Here is an 18,191-nt window from a genome sequence, read left to right as displayed (position 1 = left end):
AGCATGACACATTGGCTCCTTTTAAAACATAAATATTGGGACTGGGATGAGGTATCTGTGAACAAAGAGATCCTTTTTAGATTATTCTTGTTGAGACCAGCAGAGGGTGTTGAATAAAGAAAGGGAGCCAGTTCATCCCTCCTCATTCAGGGCATAACAATTTGAAGTATCCCAGTCGGATGGCAACAAATTACGGGATCTTTCCTGGGGAACCTCATCAGTGGACCAGTGTGATGATACTTTAAGAAATGTATTGAGTCATGTTTCTTGTGCAGGATGTTTTTTAGCAGGCAATTCTAAATATTGGTACAATTTTGTCTGTACATGGCAGTTCCTGGTGTTACTGCAGCAGCATAATTAATCTTAATTGCGACAATGTTTGTTTTAATCTGGACTATGGTAGGGTTGTTATTTTAGTGTTTTCCCCTGGGGTTTTTCAGAGTGGGCCTTGATTAGCTTGATTGACAAGTAAGGTCATGTGACTGGGCAGGACTAGGCTCACAGAGAGAAACCCAGGACAGGAGCTGTAAAGAGAAGAAATAGCTCTATATCTCTCTGGAGATTGGAGATTAGTACCTCCCAAAAAATAGGCTTCTTTCTCTGAAGTTCTACTGCTTGAAGATAGCTCTTTCTCTGGAAACTGCAACATGGGAGTCAGAAGACAGGTGTCTGTCTGGATCTCTGCCCAGAGGTGTTAAAAGGCTGGAAATCTAGCATCTATGTGAACATATCTGGTTTTGGTGCTAACTGGTTCTGAAGTAGGATTTGTGTCTATGGGGATATTGCTTAAATTGGAACTATAGAGAAAGATAGCTGTTCAGAATAATACTTTGTCATGTTTAAGTATTTCCAGTTGGTAAAAGTTATGCAAATTTGTTTTGTTATATTTGAACTGTGTTGTTAAAAATAAAGTTTGTTTTAATAAAAGCTTCCTGGTGGGTCCATTAAATCATACCTAGAGCAAAACACCTTATGCTCGTCCTAATTCCAAAATCAAAAAAAAGTTGGGGTTTAGGCTAACTTTATAATGCACCTTGGAGTTTCTGATCTGGTCCTTAACCAGTCATAACAAATGTGAGAAAAATATGAAGTCCACTTTGGTAGGAAAAACGGAAATGTATTTCCTAAATGATCAGATAAAGTGTCCATGTTTGTAAGTGACTGAAAGCCAATATGCAGATACAGCAAGTAATTAGGAAGGCAAATGCTATGCTGGCCTTTATTGCGAGAGGATTTGAGAACAGGATCAAAGATGTTTTGCTGAAATTGTATAGATCTTTGGTGAGACCCCATCTGGAGTACTGTGTATAGTTTTGGTCTCCTTACCAAAGAAAGAATATACTTGTCATAAAGGAAGTGGAACAAAGGTTCACCCAACTGATTGTCCTAGAAGAAGAAATTGAGCACATTGGGTCTATATTCTCCAGAGTTTAGAAGAATGAGAGGTGATTTTACTAAAGCATAAAAAATTCTTACAGGGTAGATGCGGGATGTTTCCCATGGTTGCAGGGGGCACAGTTTCAGAATAAAGAGGTAGGTTGTTTAGAACTGAGATGAGGAGGAATTTCTTCATTCAGAGGGTGGTGATTCTTTGGAATTCTTTATTCCCGAGAGTTCTGGAGGTTTAGTTGTTTAGGACATTATATACAGGAGATCAATAGATTTCAAGATATTAAAAATATCAAGAGATATGGAGATACTGTGGGAAACGGGTGTTGAGGTAAAAGATCAGCCATGATCCAGTTGAATGGTGGAGCAGGCTCAAGAGGCCAAATGGCCCACTCCTGATCCTCTTTCCTACATTATCCACCACAAACCCCCAATTTATTTGTGTCCTGGAGCTCCCAGCCCCGAGACTCGAAGGACTAGTTGTAGCCCCAATTTTGGCCACTGATCCCGGCAGTGCTGCTTGGATCACAGAGCTGCTGACCTGAATGATTAGCTGGCAGCTCTGGAAGCCAGGCTGGAAGCCCCAGCTTCATGGAGTGTCAAGTAGCAGCAGGACTGCCTGCATCAGAAGGGATGAGTTCCCCGTCAACTTTACAGTGTCCTGCCATCCAAAATCTCCTGTCAAGTTCTTCAGGTAGATTACTCAGAAAGGTCATCAATGTGAAATATTAACTCCATTTCTCTCTCTCTCCACAGACATTGCCAGGCCTGTTGAGTATTTCCTGTTTTTATTTCGGACTTCGAGCATTCACAATATTTTTGTTTAGTATTAACTGTAAAGGAGGAAATATCGGGAAGCTTCACATCTTCTTGCACTGCTGTATTCATTCTTAAAGGCAAATGAGGATATCTGTTGATTTCTAATAAGTCAACAAATGTCACATCCAAAGTCATTTTAGTTGTCATCAACATCTGCTTCTCTTCTTCTGCATTCAATCTATGTTATGGCTAAAGGTATTTGCAATCTGATGACAAATGGGTTTGTATCGGACCCCAATTAGGTGAACAGTGCTGACACTCCCAGGGTAGTTCCTGCAACTGCAGATGTCCTCTGTGTCTTCAAATATTCAACTGCTATTTTTATTGAGAGGTACATTTTGGATTTCTTTTGTTCCTAGTCAATTTTAAAAAGGGTACGAAAGGTAAAAATGAGACAATGTGCTCCTAGGTAGTCACTTCTGAAGCAATCAAGTGAAAGGCAAGCTGAATATGTAAAGAGGCTAAAACCTCATGTAGAGATTTTGCAAAAGGATGCTATCGTCTGTTCTATAATACTGTAAATGGATTACATTGATATTAATTTTGGAATTGATATATTCATTGTACATTGATTAGGTTTTTAACAAATCTGATCTGTAATGTACGGCCCAAACACAATCAAATACTGTTTCTTTCAGCCACTTTTCGAAGCCTAGGTTGTGTGATGGGTCATAACATATCCTGTCCTCAAAAATGATGACAACTATTTCTGTTCAACATTTAAACTTCCAGATTACCATATATTAGGTTTATAAAAGCACACTCTTTATAAAAGCACACTCTGGCTCAGAAGGAATAAGCAATGGAAATGTTGATTTTCATATAATCATGTCTGCACCATAAACAGAAGAAACCTTTTTTAACTGTGTCATCAAGAGGTTTTTGCAACCTGCACCTATGATGTTCTAATAATTCCAATACATTTTTTTTCAAATTGATGAGAAAGGGTAAAGCACAAAAGCATCAAGTGTTCTTGGTACACCATTGTATTGTGAAAATCAGACCCAGAGTGTCATTGAGATAGACATTTACACTGTGACACATGGTATTTTTGAAGCTACCACTGGGAATTGAATTGACGAAGGAGTGAGAAAGAATTCATTCTTTACAATTGAATAAGTTATACAGATTAGTCTACTGAGTAAAGACTCCTTAGGCAGTACCTTCCAAACCCACGGCCACTACCATCTGGAGGGACAAGGGCAGCAGATATATGGGAACACCACCACCTGGAAGTTCTCCTGCAAGCCACTCACCATCCTGACTTGTAAATATATAACTGTTAACTCCCTCCCTAATAGCACTGTGGGTGCATCTACATCACATGGGCAGCAGTGGTTCAAGAAGGCTTAACTCACCACCACCTCCTCAAGAGCAATTTGGGATGAGCAAGAAATGCTGTCCAAGCCAGCACAGCCTGCATTCCTTCAATAAATAAAAAGTAGCAAAATTCTTTTTGTTCCAGGATATAAGTATTTTAAGGCGACTCATCATATTTAGCTAGTTCTGTTAAATTCCCCTTGCTGAGCAAGAGTTGAGTGGTTACATGAAAGCGTTACCTTTAGACCATTGTGTTTTGTGCTTATGACATAAAAAGACTTGAACAGCTTTGATATAAACTTCAGTATTTAGGCTAATTTCATTGGATATTGGATCAAGTTTGAAATGTGGCATATTTGCAACTCTCTGAAAGTAACTTTGTTATTCTACATCCTCTCAAATTTAAGAAATATACCTGTAGGCAAAATACATGCAATGTAAAGTGCTTAAACCTTTTTGGATCACATGGCTTTGGATTATAAACTTATAAATAATCCTGTTACAAATGCATAGTTCATAGTTCATGTGATATTTCTGAGCTTTTTTAGTCCTAGAAGAATAAGGTTTAACTGAAGAAAATGGGATAAATGTAACTAAAGCAGCTTGAAGACTATTGACTTGTTGACTTCAGGAGTTAACAGTGAGAAAGCAAGATCTCAAAGCAGCTGGTGGGCTTACTGAGCTGAAGAATAGAAGATTCTACATCACTTGCAAAGAAATGTAGCCCAGAGAGTTGCTTTGTTTTGGAAGAGTTCAAGGCTTTCTGAACAAAGTGAGCTTTTCTACCTGTTCTGTGTGATTACTTCAGCTTTAGTCAATTCTTTTTCCCATGGACAATTTTCCCCATCTTGTTACCTTGCAATTTGACATACCAATCCCCCACTTCTCTCTGTAGAGCTTAATTAATGAAAGCTTTTAATTGAGATTGTTGTATTTAAAGTAGTTTATTGATCATTACTTAAAATCAGCAGCTCAGTGGTCATTGTGTCCATATTATACAGAAATAGATATGATTAAAGCAACAATATTACTTGGGGAAACAAAACTCCACAATTCAATGGAATCTTCTGGAGATTCTCTGCAAAAACAAGAAGGAGCAACCCTCTTTCATTCCACTTGCTTTTATGCTGAGAGATAAATATATGCCCAGGGAGGACTTGCTTTACTCACAAATGCACCTTGCCTCATCCTGTCTAAATGAATAGGAGCTGTAGAGTGGAAAGATGTTATTGCGAAGCATATGCGATCTTGGGCTTTATAAATAGAACAATCGAGTACAAAAGCAGGGAAGTTATGTTAAATTTTATAAAGCCCTGGTTAGGCCACAACTGGAGCATTGGGGCTATTTCTGGGCACCACACTTTAAGAAACATATGAGGATTGAGAGAAGGTGTGGAGGAGATTTATTGGAATGGTTCCAGAGGTGAGAGAATTTACTTACAAGGCGAGGCAGGAGGAGCTGGGGCTTTTCTCCTTGTAGCAAAGAGGTTGTTAGGAAATCTGCTGGAGGCGTACAAGATGTTGACAGTTTAGATAAAGTAGACAAAAGCTGTTCCTATTAGCTGATGGTACTACGAGTGGGGAACATAGATTTTGAGGTTTTGGGTAAGCGATGCTGGAGGTGGGAATGAAAAAACTTCAAGTTACAATAACCTAAAACTCTGGGCCAAATGAGCACCTTTGGTGCTTTTATGTCTCTAAGTGATTAACCTTGAACCCAAGCAAAATATCTCAGTATGCCCAATATGCTCGTGACCACAGATGTCCTTGAAGCTCTCAGGCTATTCTTTCATCACTACCTCCTGCAGCACTTGGAGAATTGCAGCTTGAGTTTTCACTTGGTTTGAGCAAGGTGCTTGTCTGCCAGATTCAATGTCTCTGCTGAGTTGATGACTTTTAGAACATAAAGAGGAGCTTCTTCACAATGAATCTGGAAGATTTCACATTTTATTGTAGCATCCTCATGAGTGCTGTTCTTGACAAAATGATTCAACTTTCTGTAAATAAAATGTTGCTTTTCCCATACTGGACAATCCCTCTTTTTCTTTGTATGATGTCCTCCACAGTATTTGCATCCTGCCCTTTGGTCCATGATTGTTCTGTTCTTTTGGATTGGAATGTCTCTCAGCATATTGTACCTCCTGGTCTGTGCTGCAAATATGTGCTCCAGCTGATGTTTCACAACCTCTGCATTTCTGTACAGGTCCAATGCTTTCTTGAGGATAAGTTTCTCCTCTCTCAGAAGAGCTACGCTCATTGTCAAATCCCTTATGCCTAAAAAAAATTCTATCTTCAATAGGATCATCTTTTAGTTGTCTAAATTCATATGATTCTGCAAGCTGCATTACAACAGTCTCTGGATGTACCTACAGGATGTGGAGATGCCGGCGTTGGACTGGGGTGGCACAGTAAGAAGTCTCACAACACCAGGTTAAAGTCCAACAGGTTTATTTGGTACCACAAGCTTTCGGAGTGTTGCTCCTTCTTCAGGTGAATGAAAAGGTGTGTTCACAAACAGGGCATACATCGACACAGACTCAATTTACAAGATAATGGTTGGAATGAGAGTCTTTACAGGTAATCAAGTCTTTACAGGTATAGACAATGTGAGTGGAGAAAGGGTTAAGCACAGGTTAAAGAGGTGTGTATTGTCTCCAGCCAGGACAGTTAGTGAGATTTTGCAAGCTCAGGCAAGTCGTGGGGGTTACAGATAGTGTGACACGAACCCAAGATCCCGGTTGAGGCAGTCCTCGTGTGTGCAGAACTTGGCTTTCGGTTGAAGGCCGCCTTCAAGAACGCTTACTCGAAGATCAGAGGCTGAATGCCCGTGATTGTTGAAGTGTTCCCTGACAGGAAAGGAATACTCCTGCCTGGTGATTGTCATGCGGTGTTCATTCATCCGTTGTCGTAGCGTCTGCATGTTCTCGCCAATGTAGCATGCCTTGAGACATCCTTTCTTGCAGCATATCAGGTAGACAACGTTGGCCGAGTCGCAAGAGTATGTACCGTGTACCTGGTGGATGGTGTTCTCACGTGAGATGATGGCATCAGGGACAGCAGTTCAAGAAGGCAGCTCACCACCACTTTTTGAAGAGCAACTAGGAATGGGTAATAAATACTGGCCGAGCCAGCAAAGCCTACATCCTGTAAATCGATAATGTCTCTTTTCATTTTGACAGGAGTTTGGAGTGGAAAATTTACAGCCATATTTACGTCATCCAGTACTTTACTTGCAATGTTTAGCTTGTGTTAACTTTTCCTCATCAGGTATTTCTTTCAGCAGCTTTTAACAGGTTGGAACATTTCAGTGTTCCGCTGGCTTCTCTTCCAGCATTTTAAAACTCAATCTTAGCTCCACTTCTGACACCATGTTATGAGCTCAAAGTGTAATGTCTTTACTGAACTGAATGCATCATGGATTTCCCCAGACATTTCCTCATGGTAGCAGTCACGTGACTAGGCAAGCCTAGTATTTGCATTTAAAACCCAAACATTCTGCAAAATGGTCACCAAATCAGCATTTGGTCGTCTCAAGGTAGCAGACTGCATTGACAGTAGCAAATAGAGTATACTAAATTGAAAAAAGTACATGTAAATTGCTGTTTCACTTGGACAGAGTGTTTGGAGTCTTGGATGATGATGACGAAACAGGGTGTAAAAGGGCAGATGCAACTATCTCCTACACTTGCATGAAAAGCTACCATGGGAAGGGGAGGTGATTGATGAGTGAACCAGGGTTTCATGGAGAGAATATTCCGTTCAGAATACTGAAAGGGATGGAACTGGAGGATGTGTTTGTGGTGACATCACTTTGGAGGCAACAAAAACGATGAGCAAAAAAGGGTGATCCATTTAAACAGAAACTGGCGAGGTAAAAGGTAAGGACAATGAGAATCCAATCTTCATTCCAGGAGGAAGAAGGAGCAAGAGAAGTACAGGAAATGGAATAGAAACGATCAAGGGCTCTGCCAATCATGGTGGTTAGAATCCGAGGTTGACGAAAACAGAAGTGGGAGCCAGCGGACTTGTAGTGAATGTTTGTTTATAGCCTAACTCCAAAAATGAGGACAGAAAATCAAGGAAGGGAAGAGAAAAATCAGAGATAACCAGGTGAAGGTGACAGAAGGGTGTAAATAAGAAGCAGAGAGCAAAAGAGGCAAATAGCACAAATGCAGTCATTAATGTAATTGGGGGGGGAACATTGCCTTGCTGGGTTTCCTGGAGTTGACACAGTAAGAGTTTTAACAACACCAGGTTAAAGTCCAACAGGTTTATTTGGTAGCAAATGCCATTATATATACGTGGTATATATGGATTTTAGTAAGGCGTTTGATAAGGTTCACCATGGTAGGCTTCTGCAGAAAATGCAGATGTATGGGATTGGGGGTGATCTAGGAAATTGGATCAGGAATTGGCTAGCGGATAGGAAACAGAGGGTGGTGGTTGATAGTAAATATTCATCATGGAGTGCGGTTACAAGTGGTGTACCTCAGGGATCTGTTTTGGGGCCACTGCTGTTTGTAATATTTATTAATGATCTGGATGAGGGTATAGTTGGGTGGATTAGCAAATTTGCTGATGACACCAAAGTCGGTGGTGTGGTAGACAGTGAGGAAGGGTGTCGTAGTTTGCAGGAAGACTTAGACAGGTTGCAAAGTTGGGCCGAGAGGTGGCGGATGGAGTTTAATGCGGAGAAGTGTGAGGTAATTCACTTTGGTAGGAATAACAGATGTGTTGAGTATAGGGCTAACGGGAGGACTATGAATAGTGTGGAGGAGCAGAGGGATCTAGGTGTATGTGTGCATAGATCCCTGAAAGTTGGGAATCAAGTAGATAAGGTTGTTAAGAAGGCATATGGTGTCTTGGCGTTTATTGGTAGGGGGATTGAATTTAGGAGTCGTAGCGTTATGTTGCAACTGTACACAACTCTGGTGCGGCCGCACTTGGAGTACTGTGTGCAGTTCTGGTCTCCACATTACAGGAAGGATGTGGAGGCTTTGGAGAGGGTGCAGAGGAGGTTTACCAGGATGTTGCCTGGTATGGAGGGGAGATCCTATGAGGAGAGGCTGAGGGATTTGGGATTGTTTTCGCTGGAAAGGCGGCGGCTAAGAGGGGATCTTATTGAAACATATAAGATGATTAGAGGTTTAGATAGGGTGGATAGTGATAGCCTTTTTCCTCTGATGGAGAAATCCAGCACGAGGGGGCATGGCTTTAAATTGAGGGGGGGTAGTTATAGAACCGATGTCAGGGGTAGGTTCTTTACCCAGAGGGTGGTGAGGGATTGGAATGCCCTGCCAGCATCAGTAGTAAATGCGCCTAGTTTGGGGGCGTTTAAGAGATCCGTAGATAGGTTCATGGACGAAAAGAAATTGGTTTAGGTTGGAGGGTCACAGTTTTTTTTTAACTGGTCGGTGCAACATCGTGGGCCGAAGGGCCTGTTCTGCGCTGTAATGTTCTATGTTCTATGTTCTATGTTCTATTAGCTTTCGGAGCGCTGCTCCTTCGTCAGATGGAGTGGAAATGTGCTCGCAAACAGGGCACAGAGACACAAAATCAAGTTACAGAATACTAATTAGAATGCGAATCCCTACAGCCAACCAGATCTTAAAGATACGGACAATGTGGGTGGAGGGAGCATTAAGCACAGGTTAAAGAGATGTGTATTGTCTCCAGACAGGATAGCCCGCAAGTCCAGGAGGCAAGCTGTGGGGGTTACTGATAATGTGACATAAATCCAACATCCCGGTTTAGGCCGTCCTCATGTGTGCGGAACTTGGCTATCAGTTTCTGCTCAGCGACTCTGCGCTGTCATGTGTCGTGAAGGCCGCCTTGGAGAACCCTTACCTGAAGATCAGAGGCTGAATGCCCATGACTGCTGAAGTGCTCCCCCACAGGAAGAGAACAGTCTTGCCTGGTGATTGTCGAGCGGTGTTCATTCATCCATTGTCGTAGCGTCTGCATGGTTTCCCCAATGTACCATGCCTCGGGACATCCTTTCCTGCAGCGTATCAGGTAGACAACGTTGGCCGAGTTGCAAGAGTAGGTACCGTGTACCTGGTACCTGGAGTTGCACAGAGCTGTGGCTTTTGGGGACATTTTTGCTGCAGGACCCAAGCAGTTCCAGCCAGCAGAGGTTTGAAGAAAGTTTTCCAGAGCAGATAAGTGTGTTTTAAACTCCTGTCATTCCAGCAGGTCATCACTTTCCGCTGCTAGTAAGAAATTATGGCCCTTAGTTGTCTCATCTCAAATCACTGATTGCCATGTTACGTAGATAGCAAGGCCCAAGAGAACAATAGTTGACTAAGTCCTGAAGGACATATCTACCAAACTGGGCCTGTGGTAGGTGGTGAGGGAACTAACAAAATAGCAGAACAGCTACGTGACCTCATCCTCACCAATCTGTTTGCCATAGATGCATTGATCCATGACAGCATTGGTTGGCTTTGCCACTAGATAGTCCTCATGGAGATGAAGTCCCATCTTCACAGTGAGGACATCCTCCATTGTGATGTGAAAAGATCTGGCAGCCCATCTGGGCATCCATGAGACATTGTGGGCTATCTGCAGTAGTTGTTGTATTCAATCATAATCTGTAAACTCATGCCCTGGCAAATCTCTCACTCTACCATTATCAACACAAGTTGCCAGTACAATGCCACTCTTCAGCCAATTTGATTGGCCCTACATGGCATCAAGGAACAGCTAAAAACACTAGAAGCAGAAAAGGTTATGGGCCCAGAAAATATTCTGGCTGCAGTATTAAAGCTCTGCACTCCAAAATTAGCTGAGCCCTTTGCCAAGCTGTTATAGTACAGCTAAAATTCTGGTTATTACCCTGGCTGGACGATTTTTCACATTCTATGTCCTGCCCAGTAAAAGCAGGATACATCCAATTCAGCCAATTACCACCCCAAAATCTATTCTCAATCTTCACCAAATCAATGAAATGTGTCATTGACAATGTGTCCTCGGCCCAACCATCTTCAGCTGCTTCATCAATGACCTTCCCTCCATCATTAGGTCATAGTGGGCATGTTCGCTGATGATTGCACAACGTTCAGCACCATTCATGACTTCTCAGATACTGAAGCAGTCCATGTTCAAATACAACAAGATCTGGACAATATCCAGGCTTGGGCTGACAAGTGGCAAATAACATTCACGCCACACAAATGCCAGGTCATGACCATCATCAATAAGAGGCACTCTAACCACTGCCCCTTGACATTCAATGTTGCCATCACTGAATCCCCCACTGTCAACTTGACGTCACCAGTGACCAGAAACTCAACTGGACTCACCACATAAACATAGTGGATAGAGCGCAGGTCAGAGGCTAGGAATACTGCAGCGAGTAACTCACCTCCTGACTCCCCAAAGCCTGTCCACCATCTACAAGGCACAAGTCAGGAGTGTGATAGAAAACCCTCCACTTGCTTGGATGGGTTCAACAACACTCAAGAAGCCAGGGCAAAGCAGCCTGCTTGATTGGCACCACATCCACAAACATCCACTCCCTCCATCACCGACGCTCAGTAGCAGCAGTGTGTACTATCTATAAGAGGCACTGCAGAAATTCACCAAAGATCTTTAGACCGCACCTTCCAAGCCTACAACCACTTCCATCTAGAAGGACAAGAGCAGCAAATACAAGGGAACACCACCACCTGCAAGTTCCCCTTCAAGCCACTCACCATCTTGACTTGGAAATATATCACCGTTCCTTCACAGTCGCTGGGTCAAAATCCAGGAATTCCCTCCCTAACGGCATTGTGGGTCAATCCACAGCACATGGACTGCAGAGATTCAAGAAGGCAGCTCACTGCCACCTTCTCAAGGGCAACTAGGGATGGGCAATAAATGCTGGCCAGCCAGTAATGTCCATATCCCACAAATGTACTAAAACAAAAAATGCTATCTAGCAGCAATTACTCAACAATAAACAGCTTATTTGCACCCCACCAAGGCCACTCAACTCCAAGTTTCATTATAACCTTGGCCCAAACATTGATTGAGCTGAATTCCAGAAGCGAGGTGAGAGAATGACTGCCCTTGGTATCAAGACAGCATTTGACCAAGTATGGTTTCATGGAATCCTAGCAAAATTGAAGTCAATGGGAATGGGGAAAACACTCCACTAGTTGGAGTCAAAATACTTAGCACTCAGAGAAAGATCATCTCAGTCCCAAGACACTGTTGCAGGGATTCTTCAGTGAATAACCTAGACCCAACTATCTTCAAATAGGGATGATCAATAAATGCTGGCCTTACCAGTGACATTCACAGCTTTATGAAAGAATTTTAAAATAAAAAAAAAACACTTTTCCTCATGGTGTCCCTTTAGCCTGTCAACCCAAAATTGCCCCTTTATTCCTACTCTGCTTTCTGTCCTTTAATCAATTCGTGTTAACATATTCCTTCATTCCCATGAGCCCTAATTTGTCTGCTATGCTTTTGTGTGACACCTTATTGAATGCTTTTTGAAAATTCAAATGCACTACCTCCACTTTTTCCCCTTTATTCACCCCATGTGTGTTAGTGATTTGTCAAAAGTGATTTTTCTTTCATAAATCCATGTTGACTCTGCCTCATCTAATGATTTTCTAGGTGCCCTGTTACTGTATTCCTAATAACAGATTATAGTATTTTGGCCACTCCTGACGTTAAGCTAACTGGCCTGGAATTCTGTTTTCTTTCCCATGCCTTTCTCGATTAGGGGGTCTACATTTCTCGATTAGGGGGTCTACATTTGCTATCTTCTAATCTACAGGGTCTCAAGGGTCTAGTATCAAGGGAATTCTGGAAGATTGAAACCAATATATTGACCATCTCTGCAGCCACTTCTCTTAAAACTGAAGTGCGTTGATCATCAGGTCTAGGGTACTGGTTAGCTTTTAGTTCCATTAAATCTCCAGGGCCATCCTTTACTAATAGCAATATCCTTAAACTCCTCACTTTTACTAGACCCTTGGTTCCCCATTATTTCTAGAATATTTTTTGTTTCTTCTACCGTGAAGATTGACAAGGACTATTTGTTTAATATCCCTGCCATTTTCTTATTATCCATTATCATTTCACCTGTCTCTGCTTCCAAGGAACTCATGCTTACCCTCACTAATCTATTCCTTTATACATAGTTCTAAAAGCTTTTATAATCTATTTTTTATGTCTCTAGTTAGTTTACACTCGAACACTATTTTCTCCTTCTTTATCAATATCTTTGTCATCTTTTGCTGAATTCTAAAATCTGTCTGATCCTCAGGATTACTACTCTTTTTGGCAACATTATAAGCCTTTACCTTTAATCTAATACAGGCTTAAAATTATCTTGTTAATCACAGTTGGACCACTTTACCTGTACATTTTTATTCCTTAAGAGAATGTAGAATTGCTGAAAATTATGAATCAATTCTTTAAACGTTTTCCATTGCTTATCTAATGTCTGAGTTTAATCTAGATTCCCCATCTATTTTAGCAAATTTGCTCGTCATGCGTACGTCATTTTGTTCAGCTTACGACCCTAGTTTCAGATTTGAATAAACAGCTCTCAAACTCTATTTAAAATTCTACCCTATTATGATCAGTTTTCCCCAGTCGCTTCTTAATTACAAGGTTATTAGTTAAGCCTGTTTCATTGAAAAAAAAAGATTCGAAGTAACTTTTTTCTGAATTGACCCCTTGACATGCTGATCTAGAAGATTATCTTGAATGCATTCTATGGTCCCATTTTACAGCAGAGGTAGATTGATTCCCTTAGGTCATCTGGTTAGATGGGAATGTAGAACTTGAAACACAATCAGATCAACCATCATCTTATCGAATGACAGAGAAGGTTCAAAGGGCCGAATGGCCTGCTTTTTGCCTATTTCATATGTTCACATGTACTGCAAACTTGGTTTGTGCAGTCCATATGAAATTTAGAGTCCCCCATGTTCCTTAAGGATCAACATGCATTGATGGATTTAACGGAAAGCTAGATAAACACAAAGGAGAAACAAATAGCAGGTTATGTGGATAGAGCTTGCTGAAGAGGGGAAAGAAGGCTCGTATGGAGTATAAGCACTGGCAGGAATCTTTGGGTAGAATGGCCTGTTTCAGCGCTATACATTTGATATAATCTATGGAATATTATTGCACGTTGTATTTCACTACATAGATCTGATTATACTGTAACAAAACATTTAACTTTATTCTTAAAATATTGAAAGAATCAACATAATAAAATGGTATGTATTGAATTGGCCTTTTTTATTCATATTTGCTTAATTATTTTATTTTTTAAATTGTTTAATTTACAAAACAAGAATTTTAGGTGATAGCGATAGGAACAGTTTCTTTAACACATAAACCGCTGTTGTCCGCATCAAGAATGGCCAGATGTTTTCCACACACTGCTTCAATAATGTATCTTAAGCACAGCATCTTACCCCTAGTGTTGCCAAGTGGATTTTCTATTTCCTGCTCCAGCTATCATTGTGAGCTTGATGGAGACTATCAGTTTAATGCCAATTAATTTTCTATTGTGAATTATGCTTGTTAAAAACTTGACAATATGTTAAATTATTTTGTTACAGCTCATATTGAATTTACTAAGAATATTACTCAGGATTTTTTTTTTATTTGACCAGCCCACTGTACCCACCAACCTGTGCTAGATTTGTACCAGCTTCCAGAGGTGAAAACTCTGCACCATCAAACCATCATTATTCACAGATTCTTCTGTTACTACTATGGAGAGATTTTATCGCTTATTTTCATTTTTATTCCTCACTTAATATTTCAGTTTTATGCTATCTCTTTCAATTAGGAAATCAGGAAACCTCAGACAATGGTTACTCAATTACTATTCAAGTTCATTGATAATTAACTAGCCGGAGTTATAGAATAGCAAGTCGGACAATGTAGTTTTTCTCCCCCTCCAAGAGATGCAATATTTGGGCAAACAACAATCAATTGTAACAAGCAGATTTAAGCAACACACACAGATAGCTTCAACTTGTTGAGAGGCTAAAGTCACAAATCACTAAAGTTCATGAATCATCAAAAGCAGTAAGTAAAGTTTGAAACTTACAAGTATTTCAAATGTGAGAGACCTTCAAAAGTTTCCGGAATCAGATCCGTGATACGATTCCCCTTTAAATTTCTGAAAGTTAATACATTTTATAATGAGCTTCATGCTGTCTAACAGGGTGTTTTTCAATAATGCTATGAAGTACCAAATCTTACCTGCAGCAGTTAGAGTTATTGGACTAACTTTTAGCTGTACAAATGTAGTTCTGTCACCAAAGCATGCAGCTCAAAAGGGTGAATGATAGAGAGAAATACCCAAGTGATCTAAAATGCTTTTGGGCTACCTTATTTTTGAAGAATACTGGAACTGAAAAGACCCAACACTAGAAACTTACTCAGGAAAATTCCTTGAGCAAAAGATGCGCATTACCCCAGATACACATGTAAACACTGTTCTGCCAATCTTCTGCCAAAATTACATTAGCTAATTGGGAGAACACCAAGGAGATTATTGTGCAGATATATGCACTGAAATCATTTTAAACACATCACGCCAGCAGTCAAGATGCTTTACATAGTCAACCGCTTGATACTTTAGAGATATCAGTTATAGAGACGATGGCACAGACTTTGCAATCAGCAAAAAAAGTGACGGTGGTCATCGCTCACTTCGAAGAAGACTTTTGGCAAAGGTCTAGGGATCACTATGGGGTGCATTTCACCTTTCCAGTAATTTCAGTCCCACATCAGCTCAGGGTGCTGTCTGGCACCCAGCAACAATGAAGTCATCAAGTAGATTAAGTAGCCTGTCACACTGAGGAATTCTCACAGAGGGGCAGACCATGAAGTAAAAACCACTGCAGACCCCTTATAAACAATTTACAGTGTGAAATTAAGCTTTGGCCATACACCTGGAATTAAGGTAAACAGTAAAATATAGAAAAAATCTAAAAAGTTAAAAATTCATCAAGTTTATCACAAGGGAAATTTGACATTTCATGAATACAAAATTGTTTTTTCAGGGCCAGAGAGATTGTTCAATAGTAAATATGAATTTAGTATGCCACTAAAAACTTGTTACATCTCATTCAACATGGCACAACTTTTTCAATTCACATGAATTCAAGTGACTATTATGATTTTACGGACTTCGACAGTGCAACCTGTGGCAGAGTGGAGAAATCACTGAAACCAATGCCTACATTTCCATGTTTAACTGTGCATAAACAGACAATAGAACTTGCTATCAGTTTCATATTTGTAATGACAGCTAACACTTCTGGCCTCATTACAACTGCAAAATCCAAGTATATATTCTGGTCAGCAGTAGTCTGTGATTATATGAACTTGCATTTGAGTCTGATTGTGACACAGAGTTGGGCAATCGTAGGATCTTCGGTCAGCCTTACAGTTTGACATAATTCTCTTTACCAATTGTTCACATTTTTAAGTCTTCAAACCGAGCTGACCAAGTACTGAAGTTCACAGCCATCAGACTGGGCTTAAGGCAGGGACCAAGAGAAACGAAACAAAGGAACACTGTAGATCTAATCAATTTACTTGTCATAAATGAAATTGTTCATGGCAGCCCTGGTAGGAATGACCACCATACAATCCTTCTAAGGACCAAGTACTGTCTTCATATTGGTGTTATTCTACTTCATAACTCAGTGGTAGTATCACATGACATGTGGGATGGTCTAAGAGGAGCCCAACCAGCATAAAATTGGACATCTATGAAGTGCTGTGTGTTATCAGTAGCAACAGGACTGAATACCACTATAATCTGTAAACTTCTGGGATGGCATATCCCTCACTCCTCCACCACCAATAAGTTTGATAACTAATCCTGGTTTAGTGAAGAGTGGAGAAGAACATGAGAAGAACAGGTACAGTAGCAACCATACCAGAAAAGGAAGTACAATCTTGGTGAAACTGCAAAACAGAATTTTTTGAATGTTGAACAGAAAATCAACATGCCATGAGCAGAGCTAAATGATCTCATAACCAACGATCAAAACTCTGTAGTCCACATATGACAACTGGTGGACAATTAAGCAACGAACAAGAGGAGGCTGCTCCATAAATAACACCATCTTCAAAGATTGTCAAGCATTTAGAGGTAAAACATAAAGCTGAAGAAATTGTAACCATCCTTTGCCAGAAGTGCCAAGTGTCCGATCTGTCACTGCTTAAGTCTGCGTCACAAACGCCAGTTTTCAGCCAATGCGATCCATTTCAGATAGCTTCATGAAAAGCCAAGTGAGGTGGACACAGTAAAAGCAACTGGCCCTGACACATCCTGACTGTGGTGCTGAAGATCTGTGCTCTAGAACATGCCATGGCCCTAACCAAGTTGTTCTAGTAGAGCTGCAACATAAAAACCTCCCTGACAAGATGGAAAATTGCCTAGATATGTCTTATCTACACAATGCATGATAAATTCAAATTTGCTTATTTGCTGTTCTAAAAATCTACTCCCAATTATTATTGAAAGCAATCAATAATACAATGCAACGACATAAGTGGGAGTTAACACTCCCAAGTGTGTGGTCGCCATGAGCAACAAGTTCCAGACGTACTAAACATGGACATAAGAGGGAAATTCCAGAAGTGAGGTGATAATGACCACCCTTGATGTCAAGGCAACATTTGAAAAATTAGGGCACCCTAATAAAACTGAAGTCAATTGGGATCGGGGAAAAATTCTCCAAGAATGGAGTCATAACTGGCGCAAAAATAGATGGTTGTGGTTGCTAGAGATCAATCATCTCAGCCCCAGAACATTGTTGCAGGAGTTCCACATGTCATTGTCCCAAGCCCAACTGCCTTCAGCTGCTTCAATAATGGGATAGTCAACACTGTGCTCCGAAGCAGCTGTAGTGTTTTGCTAACTTTTCTCTAAGAATGATTATCTTTAAACATTTTTGGAAGATGGCAGTCTCCCCATTATAAACACTATAACTTCATTTCCATCTGTATTTTACTCTCAGAATGAAGCAGGTAATTTCAAGCCTCAGCATTCTATTCAAATCTCAGCTAAGCTTCTAACTCCATACCCTCTCCATCACAAAGACCCCGTATTGCTACCTTTGTAACACTGGTTGGCTCCAGCCCTATCTCAGCCTGCCTTTAAAACCTTGAAACGGCTTTGTTACTTCCAGGACATACTTGGAAAGTTTTTCCACCTTGTTGGATGTGAAATATCATTGCTTGACCAGGGGGACGGGGTGGAGGAGGGGATAATTCTGGTGGACAGGTCTTCAGCACTACGTCACTGTCCAAAGCTTTATCTGTAATATCCCCAGCCGCTTCTCAGCATCATGTGAAATTAAATTGATTGATACAAAATAAAGTCAATGCTAATAACCCCATGTTGTAAAATATTAATCAAGATTTTTATTAAACATGAATTCTCATACAGAAACGTGGTGTTGCTTTATTAAGCTGACAACCAAGGAACAAAGAATAGAACTTAACTTACTTACGAACATACAGATTAGGAGCAGGAGTAGGGCATTCAACCCCTCAAGCATGTTCCGCTATTCATTAAGGTCATGGCTGATCTGATTGTGGCCTCATTTCCACATTCTGCCTCCTCTGATTGACTTCCTTGTTAGTGAAGAATCTAAGATCATCTACCTTTGCCT

At 40.7% G+C, this 18,191-nt stretch overlaps 1 protein-coding gene across 6 annotated transcripts in view; it reads right to left on the bottom strand.

Annotated features, from left to right (window-relative positions):
* Positions 1-18,191, bottom strand: part of LOC144506495 (uncharacterized) — a 110,366-nt gene that overhangs the window by 59,847 nt on the left and 32,328 nt on the right. For 4 of the 6 annotated variants that reach the window (XM_078232688.1, XM_078232714.1, XM_078232733.1 and 1 more), the window contains one exon: positions 14,603-14,674. The exons of the other annotated variants lie outside the window; for them this stretch is intronic. In XM_078232688.1, the coding sequence (XP_078088814.1) occupies positions 14,603-14,674 (72 nt within the window). The remainder of the gene's footprint in view (positions 1-14,602; positions 14,675-18,191) is intronic. 6 annotated transcript variants of the gene reach the window in all.

This window comes from Mustelus asterias, chromosome 2 (assembly GCF_964213995.1).
Source record: "Mustelus asterias chromosome 2, sMusAst1.hap1.1, whole genome shotgun sequence".
Classification (NCBI taxonomy): domain Eukaryota; kingdom Metazoa; phylum Chordata; class Chondrichthyes; order Carcharhiniformes; family Triakidae; genus Mustelus; species Mustelus asterias.
Note: the sequence above shows the minus strand (reverse complement) of the source record. Positions and strands in the feature narration are given on the sequence as shown.